At 33.9% G+C, this 17,213-nt stretch overlaps 1 protein-coding gene across 6 annotated transcripts in view; it reads right to left on the bottom strand.

The window, feature by feature from the left end:
- Positions 1-1,225: 1,225 nt before the first annotated feature.
- ESRRG (estrogen related receptor gamma) overlaps positions 1,226-17,213 on the bottom strand; it is a 608,771-nt gene continuing 592,783 nt past the window's right edge. For all 6 annotated transcript variants that reach the window (XM_051998298.1, XM_051998297.1, XM_051998299.1 and 3 more), the window contains 2 exons: positions 15,768-16,037; positions 1,226-5,020 (listed from right to left, as the gene is read on the bottom strand). In XM_051998298.1, coding sequence (XP_051854258.1) covers positions 4,776-5,020; positions 15,768-16,037 — 515 coding nt within the window. In that variant the 3' untranslated portion in view covers positions 1,226-4,775. The remainder of the gene's footprint in view (positions 5,021-15,767; positions 16,038-17,213) is intronic.

Here is a 17,213-nt window from a genome sequence, read left to right as displayed (position 1 = left end):
GTGGGAAAAGTGTGAATAATACCTCTGTATTTAAGAAGAAAGATTCAGCTAGACAAAGTTTGATACACTGTCAATGGCATTCTTGCCGGGGAAAAATTGGGATTTCATTTGAAGATTTCATGCATGATTGCCCTTTTTAGAGTTGTCTATCATACTTTTTATTTGAGGTCTTCTCAAGTACCAGTAAAATATCAAAAGCAAGAAGTATTATCTTCTATATCATACTTTAGTATTGCTGTTCAAAACAAAGCGAAATACAAGAGGAGGGAGGAAAAACACAATACACTAAGTTGTCTCGGTAGCTAGCAGGCTTTAGTGATTTAGGTAATTTCAAATCCCTGAATGCCACTCAGTTTAGTACTCTTTGTGTCATCAGCTTTCTTCTCCAGAGAACCAGCTGCCACTGAAAGGTGAGAAATATACTGGGCAAGTACAATGACAAAATACTATCAAGATAGGCTAAAAAGGCAAGGAAAGCACACATTAGCACTTCTGTGATGGCTCCAGAAGGGTCCACTGGAAGAACAGCTTGACCCCAAGCAGCAAGGGCTTCGACCTTTCCAAATGAAGAAGGCAAGGAGGGGGATGAAGGGGGAGTGAGGACCAGTGACTGTGGCTTTAAGCTGAGCTATTTAACCCTTTGAAATTCGAGGACAGCTTCCAATCGTAATGAACAGCTATCTATAGGGCTTGTTCTGACTCCCCATTCAGAAATGCTGGCCAGACAGCTATCTCTAGCCTATCTGCAAAGCACGTGTGGGTTTGCTGACAAGCTAAACTCAGGGGTGGGGGGTGGGGGATTTTAATTGTTAATGGAGGGAAATAATAGGTATCTCTAGCAGTTTTAATATGATCTTAAAATAGGAGGAAAGTTTTCTGTTATGACATTGACAGAGAGGCGATGATTTTGAGTAATGCAGGTTGATGTGGAGATGCTTTAAGATTAAATAAGAGCTATATAAAGGCTTGTCAGAATGAATTCTAATGTGCCAGGAGACATTTTGCATACTCTTAAATATGCAAAATGTCTTATGGCACCCTGGAATTCATTCTGACAAGCCTTTATATAGCTCTTATTTATACTCCTACTTTTATTTTAAGGGGACAGGTACCCTGAGCTACTTTTTGAATTGAAGTAACAAAGAGCAATGTTTATTGATTTGGTTCTTTTGTATTTAAAAAAAAAAAGAAAGAAAGAAAAAGAAAACAAGACACAAGAGCAACCAAAAGTGGAAGCTTGTTTAATATTGCTCTACCATCATCCTGAAAGGCATAATAATTTGAGTTACACATCTGAACTGATTGGAGTTACAGAATCATATCTCCTTTTTGCATTTAACAATATATACAATATAAAATAAATACATTTACACAAATGGACATTTTTTGGAGCACACGGTATGATACACATCACAAAAATATACAATTGATTGCTTTACAGATGTGAAGCCCATCTACAGCTATAGACATGGTTTTTGTTTTTGTTTCATTTTGTTTTTAACTACTGGCTATTATGCAACTCCTGGATTATTATAAGCAGTTTAAATTTTTTGTCCTTTTACGATCTTTGCACATAAGACTGCCATAAAATGTTATCCTAGGCAGGTAAACAGAGACGCTTAAATAATTAAAATACAATCACCGACACCCATTTCCTCTTCTATAAGAAAAATAGCAGTTTTAAATTTTTTATATCTTTTATGTTATCATTTAAATGCAAAATAGTGGAATAAATACAACAATCTGATCTGATTGAAACACAAGTGTAACTTCTGGGAGTCACACAATTATATTGCTTTAAATAAGAAAAAAAAAATAACTGAATCAAACATAGAAATCAAAATCATCATGGCTAAAACATACACTTTAAAAACTCTCCCAAACTTCACATTAAGTAAGTGGTCTTGATTGAACCTTGAAAGAACTCTTCTCCAGCATGGTTTAAGATGAGCTTTTTACCCTACAAGTCCACATGGTTCTTTTGACCAATTTTGCTTCGGAATCTTGAGACAGTTGTCCTTTTGTATGGCCAGAAGTCACTGAAAAAGAAAACTAAAATTTGCACTGTACTCCTTTAATACATCTCTATCTCTTAGGTTGTTTGGCTTTTGACTCTGAAGCCCAGGTTCTTTAATGTGATACAGTGAAAACAATGTTTATATATTAGCTATATTACATATATATTGTAGTATATATATGTAGTTGAATAGTAGTTAACTTAAAACCAGCACAAATCTTCTGGAAAATAAACATTATTATTATTATTATTATTATTATTCTTTTGTTAAACACTTATAATATATATATATATAAATAATCTTATAGAATCAGCACCTTTTTTTCCCAGGAGTTGTACTTTTTTTTTAATCTGTTATTTTAAAAGGGATGTGCCAATTTCTGAACTCCTATCACAGCTATAAATTTCAAGTTATTGACCATCTGAATGAATTGCTAATGATGATTTATCTAGAATCACACTAAGTCACTTCTCTACTGAGAAACCACAATCTACAATATAGTCCCATATAGCTAATGATAGATACACAGTATTTCTAGCACAAGGCTGATGAACATCAGCCCCACGGTATTTTGTTTAAAGCACACGAAGTAGCAATAGTTTTGGAAACTTGTCCGCACCAAAAAGTTTTGCAACAACACAGAGCGAGTTAATAACAACATCTGAGAGATGATTGAGTAAAAGCCATATTTACAGCATTTAAAAATTAGACTTATCTATATTCTTGAAATATTCAAAGTTTTATTTCTAAGCTATACATTGGTATTCTATAATAAACTGTTACAGAAATTATTCCTTGTTTTGAAAATATTATGATTTCGATGTGTATCTGTTCATAATGAATACTTGTTTGGAGTTTCAATCTCTTAATTATTATTAGGAAGAACCTTATTACCAGTAAGGAATAGAATATACTACTGTAATCTCCTGAGGAATTGTACATCCAATATTGTCTCTAATTCTACCCTGTGTCTAAAAGCACACACCACAAGAATCCAAACACCACAAGAAGAACAAGACAACAGTCTTTGAATGCAACATAAAAATTCAGAAAAGCACAGCAAACATGAAACATTGAAAAGCTGAACTACATTTCTTTTGTTTGTTAGGATTACAATTTTAATTACATCTGTGTACATAGAATAAGAATGTTCACATAATACAGGGAGCAGCTACTAACACTGGTACATTGGTATAGCATTGGATGGAGGTTATTGTTTATTGGTTATTTAGCGACTGTAGTTTTCTGGGGGCATCTAATTGATTTATACATTAGATTACACCTCTTTAACAGTCTTGAACCTGACTGACTTTCATGCTGTGACAATACTGGTTGAAAAGCATGTAGTCTTATTTTGCTATTGGTTAAAGAAAACTGCCATTGAAATCAAGTCCCAAAAAACAAAATTTTAAATGAATAAATTCATACGAGTCTAATTTTGGAATTTGGTCATTTGTTTGCTATCATTATCAATTTCTGCAAATTTTGGCATTTAACTTATTGCCTCTAACAAATATTGGCTCACAGCTCCTTCTATGAAATGTTCCTAACTTTGCAAACAAGCAGTATTTCATTTCTTTGTCACTGTTATAGTTAGAAGTCAAATGACAACTCTACCTCTCAGGTACAGATATGCTCTTCTAACAGTTCTAGAGATGTGTGGGGTATTCAGACTATTCAGAGCCCCTGTAGGTGTAATCTAATCCCTTGTGCAAGTGAACATTTAGCTATACTGGAGCTCTTGTTAAGAAACTGGATATTTGGGACCAGACTGGCACACAACATAAATTGCATCCGTGATAATATGCACCTTCCCTTCAACTATTGCTTGAATAAGATAAATTTCCACATTAATAAATGGCTGAAAAGTGGTAAAGCTGGTACAAAAAAATCTCCATTTGTAAGAAGAAACAAAACATTTTAAAAAAATCTTCCTTCAGGATTCATTTGTCCTTCATTATTGTTCATCATTGTTCAAAGCCAGCACAAAAATGCAGTATTTTTCTTTCTCTTTAGTATTGCATGAATGAATAAAGCTTAAACTATTCCCTGAAAAAGTTACATAGTAGCTAAACCTAACAAATTGGAAGACTTGAAAAAACAATTAAGGAATCAAATGGCTGTAACTGATCTAGATGGAAATGCAATGGTAAGAAGCAGCCGATGCCACGTTGCTTAAGTCGCCTAATTAGAGACTGCTCCTATGAAATCTAATACTGCATTGAATCAATTCGTTGTGTTATATTTTACTGTTAGGTACGATGGTTCTCTCTTTGATTCCTTTGTCACTGGGGACATAATGGTTCATAATAAGTTCACTGGCATCCATATTATGGATCTCCATCCTTTGGCAGGGCCGGCTTCCATTTCTCTTCAATTAGAGACCTCTTTTTTTAAAAATTCAGTGGAAGGAAGGAAGGAAGGAAGTTAGGAAGAAAGGATAGAAGGAGGAAAGGTTGATGAGACAGAAGTAAGGAGAGAAGAGGAGAAGGAAAATGGAAGAAAGGGATGCTAATAGGAAAGGGAGGAACAAGGGGGTGGGGAGGTGGGCAGAAAGTGAATGTCAGGATAAGAGATAAAGTAGAGAGACTGCATCAAAAGATACAGAGGAAGTTGAAAGCTGCATCACAGTCTTGCTGCTAAATGATCAGTGCAGTCATTTTGTTGTAGTTGTCATTAAAGTTTCTTTGCCATTAATTTTCCGGTTTATTTTCCCCTTTTCAGCTTGCATGATGGGAAGGCCTAGGGTGCTTTTAGTCAAACCTTGGCCTCCAGCATTTCCAAAAAAAGTTTGTGCATAGGGACTTTGCCTTCCAATTTAATGTTGTAGAAATGTTGCACAGCCTTGGTAGAGGTTTGCCTCAGAAGCGGGAGAGTCATCAGCATCTTGCCAGCCCGACGGGGGTCTTCCATGTGTTGACCAGCCTCGTAATCCTGAAGAGCCTCGTGTAAGACATCTTGAAGTTTTTGCACTGCTTCAACATCTTCTATGTGCATTGAATCTGTAAAACAAAGATGTAAAACATGTTTTTATCCGAATACTAGCAGAAAAGTATTACACTTTAGTTGATCAAAAATATTAATAGGCTATAATTTATGACCATTCCATTACTTTCAAATTGACTTTACAATTAGACTTCAAAACAATGTCTAAAACTGACAAATAACAGATAATTTCAAATACTGCTATGTGGAGGGAGGAGGGGTAAAAGAGGAGACTTAATAATTGCATCTTTCATTCATAAATTGTTTCCTTAAGGAATCAAACAAATGTTTAAATGTGATTATAATTCATTGGTCCCACAAACATTTATTATGAGTGAGAGGTGCTATTCAGAATATAGCTCACTTATCTGGGAAACAGAAAGCCTGAATTCTGGGCCCTAGTTTTGCTACTAACATGATGTATAATCTATAAAAGTCACTTTATTCTGAAGAGTGTCCCTATCTGGAAAATAAGGGCATTGGACTAGATAATTGGGGAAAAAAATCCTTCCAGCTTTAAGTTTCTATGAGATTTACATATTTTTGTAAAAAGTATAAGACTCGGTCTATTTTGATTCCAGCTGAAAGTTAGCCCAGTACACTGGAAAGAACACTAACTGTGGAGGCAGAGGGGCTGTAAGGTTCCACTTCTGGCCCTGATGCTAACTAGCTACATATTGGCAAATAGATCATTTGACTTTCTCTGGGACTATATACTCTTGAGTAAAATGGAGATAATAATATCTGCACTACAGAACCCAGAGATTTGCAGTGAGGAGAGTACTCGACAAGGGTTATGAACATCATTAAGAAGTGATTCTGATCTGAGATAAGCATAAACATGAAAGTTGTGACACTTGTTCATAAACTTACAGAAATCACAATAAAATGCCAGGGTCAATAGTACTTTTAACAACTGGCTAATACTATCAGCAGCTTACATCACAAAGGGAAAAGGTATCATCTGTTAGATGAAAACTTCCTCAATACCGCAAACAGGGAGTCTCTCTAAAATGGATAATTTGAAAAATCCAGTTCCAGCAAAGGAAGGGTTAAAAAGGTTGGCTCAATGATCACTCTGAAAAGAAATGTGCAAATGGATGGGGGAAAAAAAATAAAAGTTACAGCTCCGGCTCTAAAACAGACACTTAATTATATACAAGTTTGAATCATTTAGCACGTTTTATTGATTCTGATGACAGTTTATCTGTTAATTACACATAATGGAGTCCTCTGGGGATTCTACATGTTTAATAATTCTGGTTCTCGGTGAATGCAGGTCCTAAGATATATGCAGTTAGTCAAATCCTGCATACAATTCAAAGAATAGAATGTTCAAAAATGGCAATCTTTAGTTTTCAAAAGATCAGTGCTTTTTAAAAGTATAATAAGTAGTGCTAATTAAACAAAAGGAAAAGGTGTGCCACTACAATTTTTTTTTAAATTCTAATTTTCCTCTGTGCCTTGTTCTTTATAATATCATCTTTTCCCTTTTGGTCACACTATTGATAAAGCACTAACAATTCACATTAGGCAGTCATGGATGAATTCCCTAATAGGGTTCTAAATAATGTGTAAGTGTGGTATGAACTTTTTAAAAAGGAAGTTCTGCAAGATAAGGTAGTGTACTCATAAGCTTTTCCTGACATAGGGTTGATTTTCTGCAAATCTATGAAGGAATGCTTCTATGACAAAGTTAGACAAGCTAAGGTAGTGAATGTCAGAATATTCTGCATCATACACAAATCTTTATTTCTTATACATGCTTCTCTTTTTTCATTCTCCTTTACACATTTTCATCTACCTTATCTTGGCTAATTATTTTTAAACTTCCCACATACTACTTAAGGAAAAAAAAAAAACACCCTTGTAACAAGTATGCGTTGTTAAAGAAAATAGATGTTTTACTTGGTGATGTTGTCTAGACTATTTCAGAGGCCAGTAGGTGAAATTCACCAGGTACTATTAAACCCAAAATTGGCCCTTAAGACCTTTCTAAACCCTCAGAATGCAAAAGAAATGTAAAAAAAAAATTATAACTGTTTAAAAAGATATAGATAAAAATAAAACTAAGGGAGACTGAGAACTTTAGAATACTAAAATCTGTGACTTGATGGAGCAGATACTTTTGTTTAGAGTTTAAAGTAACTTAGAGGTCATCTGTCCAAACTTTAACATGATACATGCATGCACATTCTCAATAACAATTCTAGTCAATGAGCATTACTTTTTGGATACTTTGGGTAAAAGGCAACATAGTCTTTCATAAGCAGTCTGAGTCTCAGCTTTGACAGAGTTCCAATATTTCAAAAGTCAAAAAAAAATCCCTCCTTACATTAAGCCAAGATTTGCCTCCCTGTAATTTTCACACTCCAGGTATGAAACAGCAAAGAATTAGTTTAATTCCCCTGCCACACTGACAGCCCCTCAAATATTTGAAGACAGCCTTCCCACCCCCGTCTCAGTTCCCACCCTTACCCTAAGCCTTTTTTCTTTTCGCAGTCTTCTTATTCCCTAGGAGATATATTGTAGTATGTCATAGGAAATGAGGCGAGAACAAACAGCAGAGAGATACGCTCACAAATAGCAATTAAGACTTCAAACTATTCTTTAAAGGCTATGATTTAGCTTGAAAGATTTTAAAATGATTTAATCAAATTACTGTGATAATTTAACTTCCCATTTACAGAAAAGATTCTAACTCATTTCAGCTATACCCATTCTTGATTCTGCTAATACTTAAATGCAAACTCACTAAATCTGCAAGATTTAATTAGACTATGATTCAGCTGACAGGCTGCTGAGGAAAATATTAATCTCCATTAGGGATCCTGGTTCAAGTTCTGGTTTTGTAGTTTTGTTCTTTGGGGTAAGATTAGAGATTTGTGCAGAATCAATAAGAAATAAAAGTTGCTATTTTTTAAAATAGAGTTTCTGTATGCAGTGATGGTGACCAGGCTGAATTTAGCACATCTACTGTAGAGACTGTGAGGCAAAGATAAAAATGTAAAAGGAATGAGATTTACTTTAAAAAAAAAAAATACATGTAGTTATTCAGATTTTAGGATCACAAAAGATAAAGACTAAGCAAGTTTTCAAGTTCAATCTCCTCATTTTACACAGGGAAAATGAGAAGAATGGTTCAAAGGGACTTGCCCAAAGTCAAAGTGCTAAGGGCCAGAGTCAGAAATCAAACCCAAGACCTCAGATTTCAGATCTGGGACTCTTTGCATTTTGCCACAGGGCTTCCTGATCTTGACAGTGGCTGACCTCCCTTGAGAACTCAGAAAATCAACTAAACATATTGTTCTTAAAATATCTTGAATCTCTCTCCTCATCTATTTCATGTTTTTTTTTTTCTTTTAAAGGTTTACACCAAAATCTTATAACAAAATTAGAAAACAATAAACAATATTAGAAGACTAGTTTTTTGTTATTATTTTTTCATTCTGGAGTTTTTGTGTTTTTTTTTTAAAATCCTTCTGGACAAAGCTATAAGAGATAAATTTAGTTTATAATTTGAGACTTTAAATCCACTCAAAAAACAATTACAGAATTATTATGTGCCAGGAATTGAGGATAAAAAGTATCCTCATTGGATTATAATTTTTTTAGACAGGAGGGACTGTTATTTTGGCAGGATTGGGGGGTGTTTGCTTTGTATCCTCAGCAATTAGTAAAGTAGATGTTTTAAAAATTCTTGGTGATGAATTGAAAAAGAAAATAAAAGAAGAGGCAGCTAGGTGGCACAATAAATAGAGCACCAGCCCTGAAGTCAGGAAGATCTGAGTTCAAACTTCCTAGCTGTGTGAGTCACTTAACCCCAATTGCCTCAGCAGTGGGGGAAAAAATGAAAAAAGTAAAAAGAAAACCCAACAGAGTGAGCTTCTTCTATTCCAAATTCTTTCATAACGCTAAAATCATCAGGAAGGACTAATAAGCTTTTAATATATATAACTTATATAATTATATGTAACTCATTAGAAAAAGAAACATAAAAAATTGCATTGGATAACATATCTCATCTAGCTGTAATATATTATGCATTTATGAGCAAGATAAATATCCATCACTAATCAATCATTAAAAAAGGGGAGGGGAGGAGTTAAGTAGGGGTATATGAAAAGATTTCTGGGAATCTATGAATGTTGATAAGGAAAAACAATTTTATGTCCTTTGTAATTCTATATATTTTATAACTATTCCTCTGAGAAGGGTTCATAGACTTTGCCAGCCTACCCAAGGGATCTACAACACACACACACACACACACACACACACACACACACACACACACACAGAGTTAAGAATTCCTCCTTATTTAGGAGGTTGCACACTTACTGCAATTGCCAGCCTACCCAAGGGATCTACAAAACACACACACACACACACACACACACACACACACACACACACACACACACACAGAGTTAAGAATTCCTCCTTATTTAGGAGGTTGCACACTTACTGCAATGATGCTACATTTATTTGAAACACTACTTGGATCCTTTCTTTGTCTAGGTTTCAGTGCTAAAGACTATTTATCCTTTAAGGACATGCAATTTTTCAGAAGCAGCAAAAAAAGGCTCATTCAAAACCAAACAAGCCAAATAAACACTGGTTTAATTCTTCTATTCCCCTTCTTTCAAGGCTTTCCTCAAATTTGCAAGTACTCAAGAAAGATGATGTTAAAATCATCTATAGTGGTTTTGTTCTATAAGATCTTTCATATGTTTTTCTAAATGTCAGTGGCTTCACTCGCATGTTTATTTCCTTAAGTATTGTCTGAGCCATACAATAAGCTTCCTGACGGTAAGGTAGAAATCTAGCTACAGATTACAAAACTTTTTTGATAGGCCACAAGTAGCAAAAATCATCAGTTGTTTTGAAAAGTAGCTATGTGACGTGTTAGTTGCAATTATAGGATACAAAATGACTTGGGGGAGGGAGAGAGAAGGATAGTAAATTTCTTGAGACAACCTATATCAAGTCTCAAAACAACTGTTTTGTGTTTGTGTTCATGGTAATGAAACAATTTTTAATTATATCAAAAGAAAAACACTTAGGAAGTAGGATTATAAAGGAAGTAAAGCTTATTTGATCTAAAGAGGAAACAATAGGAACAATTTGTTAGGATGAAAGACGATTTACAAGTAACTTGATATATAAACATTCCAAATTTTGGAAGGTGATTTAAAGGTTAAAAAATAATTAAATAAAAATAAAATTTAAAGAAAGAAGACAGGTAAGGAGAATTGAGCCTTCAAAAATTTTACTGCAGTGATACAATTTGAATAACTCGGTTTCCTCTTTTTAGTAAAATAATCTGAAACAATTGCTAGTCTGCAGTTCCATGGACTCTCATGGACTCTAAAGTAATTGGATAGGGAGATAGGTCAAGTTCTTTTGAAGTAACCAAGTTAGAAGATGAAGCCATAAAATACAGGATGGCACTAAAGTCCTATTTTGATGATTATTTGTGATGTAGATGCTGAAGTCGAACTCTCAAAGGCTAGGTTTGCAAAACTCAAGCTCAGGCAAGCTTTGCCAAGCAAAAAAGCTTCAAAAATAGGGTTGGTGATGGACTCAACTGTCAAAAGATGGATATGGCTATGCTTGAATAAGCTTTGTCACTAGGTGGGCCAGAAGATAAGGAATTTTGGCATTCCTGCAACTCTTAATAAGCCTTTAACTAAGCTAAAACTAAGGGATTGCAATCTATGCTTATATTTTGAAAGCATTCATATATACACCATCAAAGACTTTTGATACTTTTCATGCTTCAGAAGGTATGTCAGGGGACAAGATTATTTAGCCTAGAATGGCTTCAAATGCTTATCCTGAAACAAATTCCATGTTTGCTCACTGAGGATCTTTAAACAAGTTTTAAGAGCTTTATTATTACCACTTTCTTCATAGGGTGATGAATTTGGGGAGCTAATCACTCAATGATAACCACAGAGTTATCCCCACAGAAGAAAGAGAAGATGTATTTCCATTATTTGAAGAAAATAAATTATTTTTTTTTAATCACAAAAGACAAGTCATTTTTTTCCAGCCCAGGAAAAAAAAAAGAGATAGTAAAAAAGACAGACTGAAGTGGGGAAAGAGTTCAGGTAGGGAGACCAATTAGGAAGGTAGTCCAATAATACAGGAGATATGAACTAAGAAGATGGCTGTGTGAGTAGTGAGAATAGGCTGAGACATAAGACAGGTTGTGAGGGCAGAACTGGAAAATCTAGCAACTGATTGGATCGATGAGGTGAAATGATATAGAATCATGGATAAAGATAAGATTAAAAACATAGGAGACTACAAGAATAATGTGCTTGATAGAAATACAGAAATTTTGGTATTAGAATTATGTTGAGGAAGAAAGGTTATGAATTAATTTTTGGACACACTGAGTTTGAGGTTTCTCTAGTACATTCTAGCTTGAAATATCCAGTAAGTTGTAAGAGATATGGAACAAGATAAAGAAGGGATTTAAATCCATGGAAGCTAATGGAAGGAGGGAGGGAAGAAGAGAAAGAGGGAGGAGGAGGGAGGGAGGGAAAGAGAGAAAGAGAGAGAGAGAGAGAGAGAGAGAGAGAGAGAGAGAGAGAGAGAGAGAATATAGATGGAAGAGAGTATAGGATTAATCCTTAGAGAGTGTCTACAATTAAGGGGTATTATATTGATAATATGAATGATGATCCAGCCAAAGGAAAATGAGGATAAACAGGAAGAGAATCACATTATCTTTCTCTCTATTCTCATAAACTCATAGAAATTTAGAGTCAGAAATAGCTTTATATAGCAATCTTCTCATTTTATCAACTCCATTACTACCAGTAATGTTAATAAGTTACATTCATGTATTAATTTAAAGCCTATAAAGTACATTGCAAATATTTAATTTCAAAAAAAAAAAAAATTTTTTTTTTTTTTTTTTTTTTTTTTTTAGGCAACCCTTCAAGTTAGGTTACAAAACTAAAATTATCCCCATTTTATGATTGTGGATAACTAATAAAATTTTCAACTTTTTAGCTGTGTGCTTTGGAGGTTATTGAGGCTTAAACCAAGTAAACTTGTCACGGCCACAGCAAACTAAATATCAAACTAGCATATTTGTTTTCAATTCAAAGAAACTAATATAATATTTCAGTACTTGATGAGAGAGTATACTCGCTGAGATTTATTACAGTGCTAATTCAAAGCTTCTACATAACTGTGTAGAAGAGTGAATAGGGTGTCAGGCCAAGAGTCAGGAAGACTGATCTTCCTAAATTCTAATCTAGCCTCATACACTTACTAGCTTTTTGATACTGAGTAAATCACTTAACCCTGTTTGCCTCAGTTTCCTCATTTGTCAAGTGAACTGCAGAAAGAAATAACAAATCACTCCAATACTTTTTTCAAGAAAACCTCAAATGAAGTCATGAAAAGTTAGACATGACTGAAATGATTGAATAATAAAATATGCAAAGCACTTTCACAGTATCCATTATCAGATTTGATTTTCATAATATTTCTGTGTGAAAAATAACCATTATCATCTCCTTTTTATAGATGAGGAAAGTGAGATCCAGAGATATTTACTAATGTACCCACAGATAACATCTAACAAGAACATGAACCAAGTCCTTCAACTCTTAAAGATTAAATACTATTCTATTTTCTTTTCTCCATAAAATAGGTGCTCAAAAACATTTGTTGAATGAATTTTGGCATCATTCAGGTAATAATTGTTCAGAAGGTTATTAACACAGAGGAGAATAACAACATGTAGCAACTGAGGTATTTAAGAGACATGGTATGATGGTTCTGCAAAAGCCATCTTAGTGCATACTCCTCATTTGAAAGTTTTCTTTCTAACAAATTTTTAGCAAGTTTTCTTCTAACAAAAATAAAATCATGGTCAGGGGACTTTCAAAGTTGTCTTAATATGTGGAAAATTAGGTGGGAACTTATAACAGACTGGTTCCTTAGCTCCAAACCTATAGATACACTTCCAACCAGGTCCCAGTTTTGTAAGTAATCCATGTACTCATGCATTCATGTAGGAAGGAAATGTGGCTACAGAAAATATGGCAGCCATTAACAGGGAGCCAATTCCCTGTTTCCCAAGCATAAACACAGCATTTATTATTATTGAACAAAGCCAGATGTTTAAAATAAGCTGATAATTTAGATGAATGCCATATTAGGAAGTAATGGCTGTAAACATGCTACAGCCATATAGGGAAAGCTAAAATGCCTGTTTAAATTGTATTGTAACATAGGTCTTTTATATATAAATTCTCTTCTATTCTCTCTAAATACTAACATGACTTTAAAGAATTTTAATACAGGCATGAAAAAGCTTTTAAAAATTACACTAGAGCTCTAAGTAATTTTAAATCTATAACTTTTTGTTTTCTGAGTAAGGGAAGAGAAAATGGAAGGGCAGAAAAATTCACTAACACAAATAATCAATAGAAAACCCTTTTTTGTATATAGTTTAACTAAATCTAAAAACTGCCTATACTATCTTTAAACTGTATACAAAGGTTGGAATTCATTTAAGGTTTAAACATACTTTTAAAAAAAATAATATTCAGTCTTGCCAAAAAAAAAAAAAAAGAGAGAGAGAAAGAATTGAAAAGATTTCTTAACCTAAAAATGCTATATATTTTTTTAAGTTAACTAGTTCTCAAAATAAAGATTTATTACAATAAATATGTCTAAAAATGAGACAACAAGCCTTTTAAAATTGAGTCTTCTGGATTTTAGGATTTTGAGACTAAAAATAACAAATATTTTTAAATGTTGCACGCAGAAGTCACGTCACTTAATATATTAATATTCTCTGATAATATAGTTTGTAAAAATATTCCTCTAATTTTTTTTAAATAAAGTTACAGTATTGCTCAGCATTATCCATATAATTATTACATTTTTCAAGGTAACTTTGCACAGTAAGAATATAATATTAAGTATCTCTTCTTAGTTTGAACTTATAACCTCTAGAAATGTTACAAATTTAAGCAATTTTATAATTATAAGATGTAAAAAGCTCCCCAGAGCAGACCTTTGGCAGTCTGCATCTTGAACATATATCAACCCAGAACCTTTCTTTATAACATGGGAAGTTCAGAGTAGGCCCAATCAACTTTAACAGAATACATGGAACAGCAGATTCTCAAAGGTGTTGTACCCTGTCTTTTTTTTTTTTAAGAAATATATTATATTCAATTTTTATTGAAAGTTAGAAAAGAGGGACACTGTGAGGCCATGTTCCCAATTAAAAGTGCAAAATGCTAAACTCCATTACAAAGACAGATAGGAAAGTACAACTTCATTGTTGAAAACAATTTCCCTTCTATCAGTCCAAGGATTCATGCATCAATATTGTAGATGAACTGTTAATTACAAAATCAATTAAAATTATTTCTAAAAACAGTCACGCTTCCCTGTTTCTCAGGGGGGCAATTTGGGCAGAAGGTCTCATCTCACTAGGACCACGCCAAATCACAAAGTCGTCATCCACAAGTAAGCAAAAGCAATCTGGTTTTTCATTTTTCAGCGCGGCTGAGCCCAGCCTGAGATTGATCGTCACATATGGCCCCAGAAAACAAACTGTCAATACCTTGAATGCTGCAGAATTTGAACAAATAGCCGTCCGCCCATTCAAGCCACTCATTGCATCCCATTTAACAGATTTTATTGACAGTTTCCTTCTTGTAATTAAAGGGAAAACTACTGGCCAGCAACCAAGATAAAGTTCAAAGATAGGGTCAAAACAAAAGCAGATGGAGGGGCACGGTGTGACTGTCAATGGTACATAGCATCAGAGCATGTTATTGACACACAGGTATCTAATGATCGGCACGTCATTAAAGAGGGATCTATCCTGAACTTTATGCAAATGCTAAAAGGGACTTAAGACCACAATAAAGCATTAGGGGAGACACAAAAGAAAAAACAACAAAGCATCAACGATTTTTACTTATCAGACATTGCTTCCTGCTTCAGCACTTTTAAGTTTAAATGTAGAGAAAAAATTCTTTCTGTAGTTCTTAACCCTTTCTGCATAGGTAGCACCTTTCAGAGAAATATACCAAAAGAATAAATGATTTTTCAAGCTTGTTTTTTGTTTAATTTAAAAATGTTTAAAACTCCATTTCCAACAAAATGGTAAATGTGAGAATAATACATCATTTTTTCCTATGGCAAAGAGTCAATACACAGGCAATACACATTATACACATTATATGGGTGGATTGTGAAACATGTGATCATGGGAATAGTAGGGATATTAAAAGATTATCTAGTCCAACTAACATTTTATAGGAATTGTAAAATTAAAAAATGAGGAAGAAATTGAAAGCCCAGAGATTAAAGTGACTATACCAGGATCATAGAACTAAGAAGCAGAATGAGGATTTGGAACCATGTCTTTGGACTCCAAATCCACTGTTTTTGCATTGCACCATATTGCTTTGTGAGCAGACAAAACTAGGTTTGTACTTATTCTTGAAAATATCTGATTGATGCTACATCTAAAAACATTTTTGCTCTGCATCCTCCCAAGTCTTTTTGGAAACTGTATGCACTTTAAAACTGTCCTCTAAGTAGACAAAATAGCAAATTTTGTCTTTAAGTTGAATTTTCCATTCCTAGTTTCTTCACAATTTCCCCAGCTAATTGGAGCAAAATTATGCAGAAGAAGCGAAGGGAGAGGAGGGGAGGTGTGGGTGACATATATGAAAAATGTAGCAACAATTATGCCATTCTGCCAACCTGAATTAGCAAGCGCTATAGCTTTGAGGGTGACAAACTCTTCTTTCTCCAGCTTCATGCTCTTGTATTTCTTTACCAGCTGCAGGATGGCATTGTTGAGGTCAAGGAGGCCTGCTAATTTGGACTGATCTTCATCCATAATATAATCTTCTGCATAGACAAGTTCATCCTCAAAAGAAAGTGATCGGTATACAACACCAAGGATTAAAATCTCCATCCAAGCACTTTGCAGAAGGCTCATCTGATCAGCCAGAGACAAAGTAGAGAAACCTAAATGGGAAAATGAGCAGAGAAAGTTACTTAACCATGTTCATATAAGTCCATAACTTTGTTATGCAATATTAACTTCATATGGTATGATGATTTTACTTCAATACATTATGCAATTAAAAAAAAAAAAAACACCTTTACATTTTAATACAAAACTTTTGAAATAGCAAAATAAAATTTACTAGCCAGTTTATAGACATGGCAGATGTGAGAGATTATGTGATAGAAAGAAAAAAAATTTTTATATTTTCATTTGAATAGAGGATCCCATTAGATCTTCAAATAAAAGGATATGTTTCAGGGACACTTGATTCTTGGCCAGGAAACCTCACACAGCTTTCCCTGAAGCCTCATTTCTCAAAATCTCTAAATTCTATATAGCTACTGAAAGTAATATGAAAGAAGGGAAGGAGCAGGATCAGCTGCCCAGAGGATTAGGGTTAGAGTTAGGAAGGGGTAGAGAGAGGAAAGAAAAGTATTTTGGTTCAAACAATTCAGTAAAGGTTGGAATTAGATACTTGAATGAGTAAAGGAAAAGAAGCCATATTGCCCTGGCAATCTTATTTGTGCTGATAATGATTATGAAACAATCAATTCTGGGTCTCTATAGTATAAATTATGGGCAGCTAAGTGGCATGGTGGATAGAGGGCTGAGTCTTCATGTCAGGAAGGTTTTCTTGAGTTCAAATCCAGACTTACAACTATGTGACTGTTTACCTCAGTTCCTAATCTGTCAAATGGCAAGAAGGAAATGGCAAACCATTCTAGCATCTTTGCCAAGGAAACCCTAAATATGATCACAAAGAGTCAGACATGACAGCAAAACAATTAAATAGCAACAACATTGTTACTTGACACAATTTTTATAAAGAATGCTATTCTGATAATTGTTTAAAATAAAGTGTTTAAAATGACAGTATATAAGAATCTAAAGTAGTTTCTCTGATCTGAAATATCTGAGCCTCCTCTATTCTCTATTCACATTTGTTCAAGTTGACACAAACTTGTTGCTTTTCAAATAAAGTGAGAATACATAAAACATTTATTTAAACTGGATAGAATAAAATAACAGAATTAAGAATAATAAGCCTATTGTTGACAGTAATTATATTTTAGAAGGAATACATATAAAGATTTTTAGAGATGATAATTTGATCAATAACCAGATGCTAGAAT

The sequence above is a fragment of the Antechinus flavipes genome, chromosome 4, assembly GCF_016432865.1.
Source record: "Antechinus flavipes isolate AdamAnt ecotype Samford, QLD, Australia chromosome 4, AdamAnt_v2, whole genome shotgun sequence".
Lineage (NCBI taxonomy): Eukaryota > Metazoa > Chordata > Mammalia > Dasyuromorphia > Dasyuridae > Antechinus > Antechinus flavipes.
This window is presented reverse-complemented; position numbering and strand designations above follow the sequence as displayed.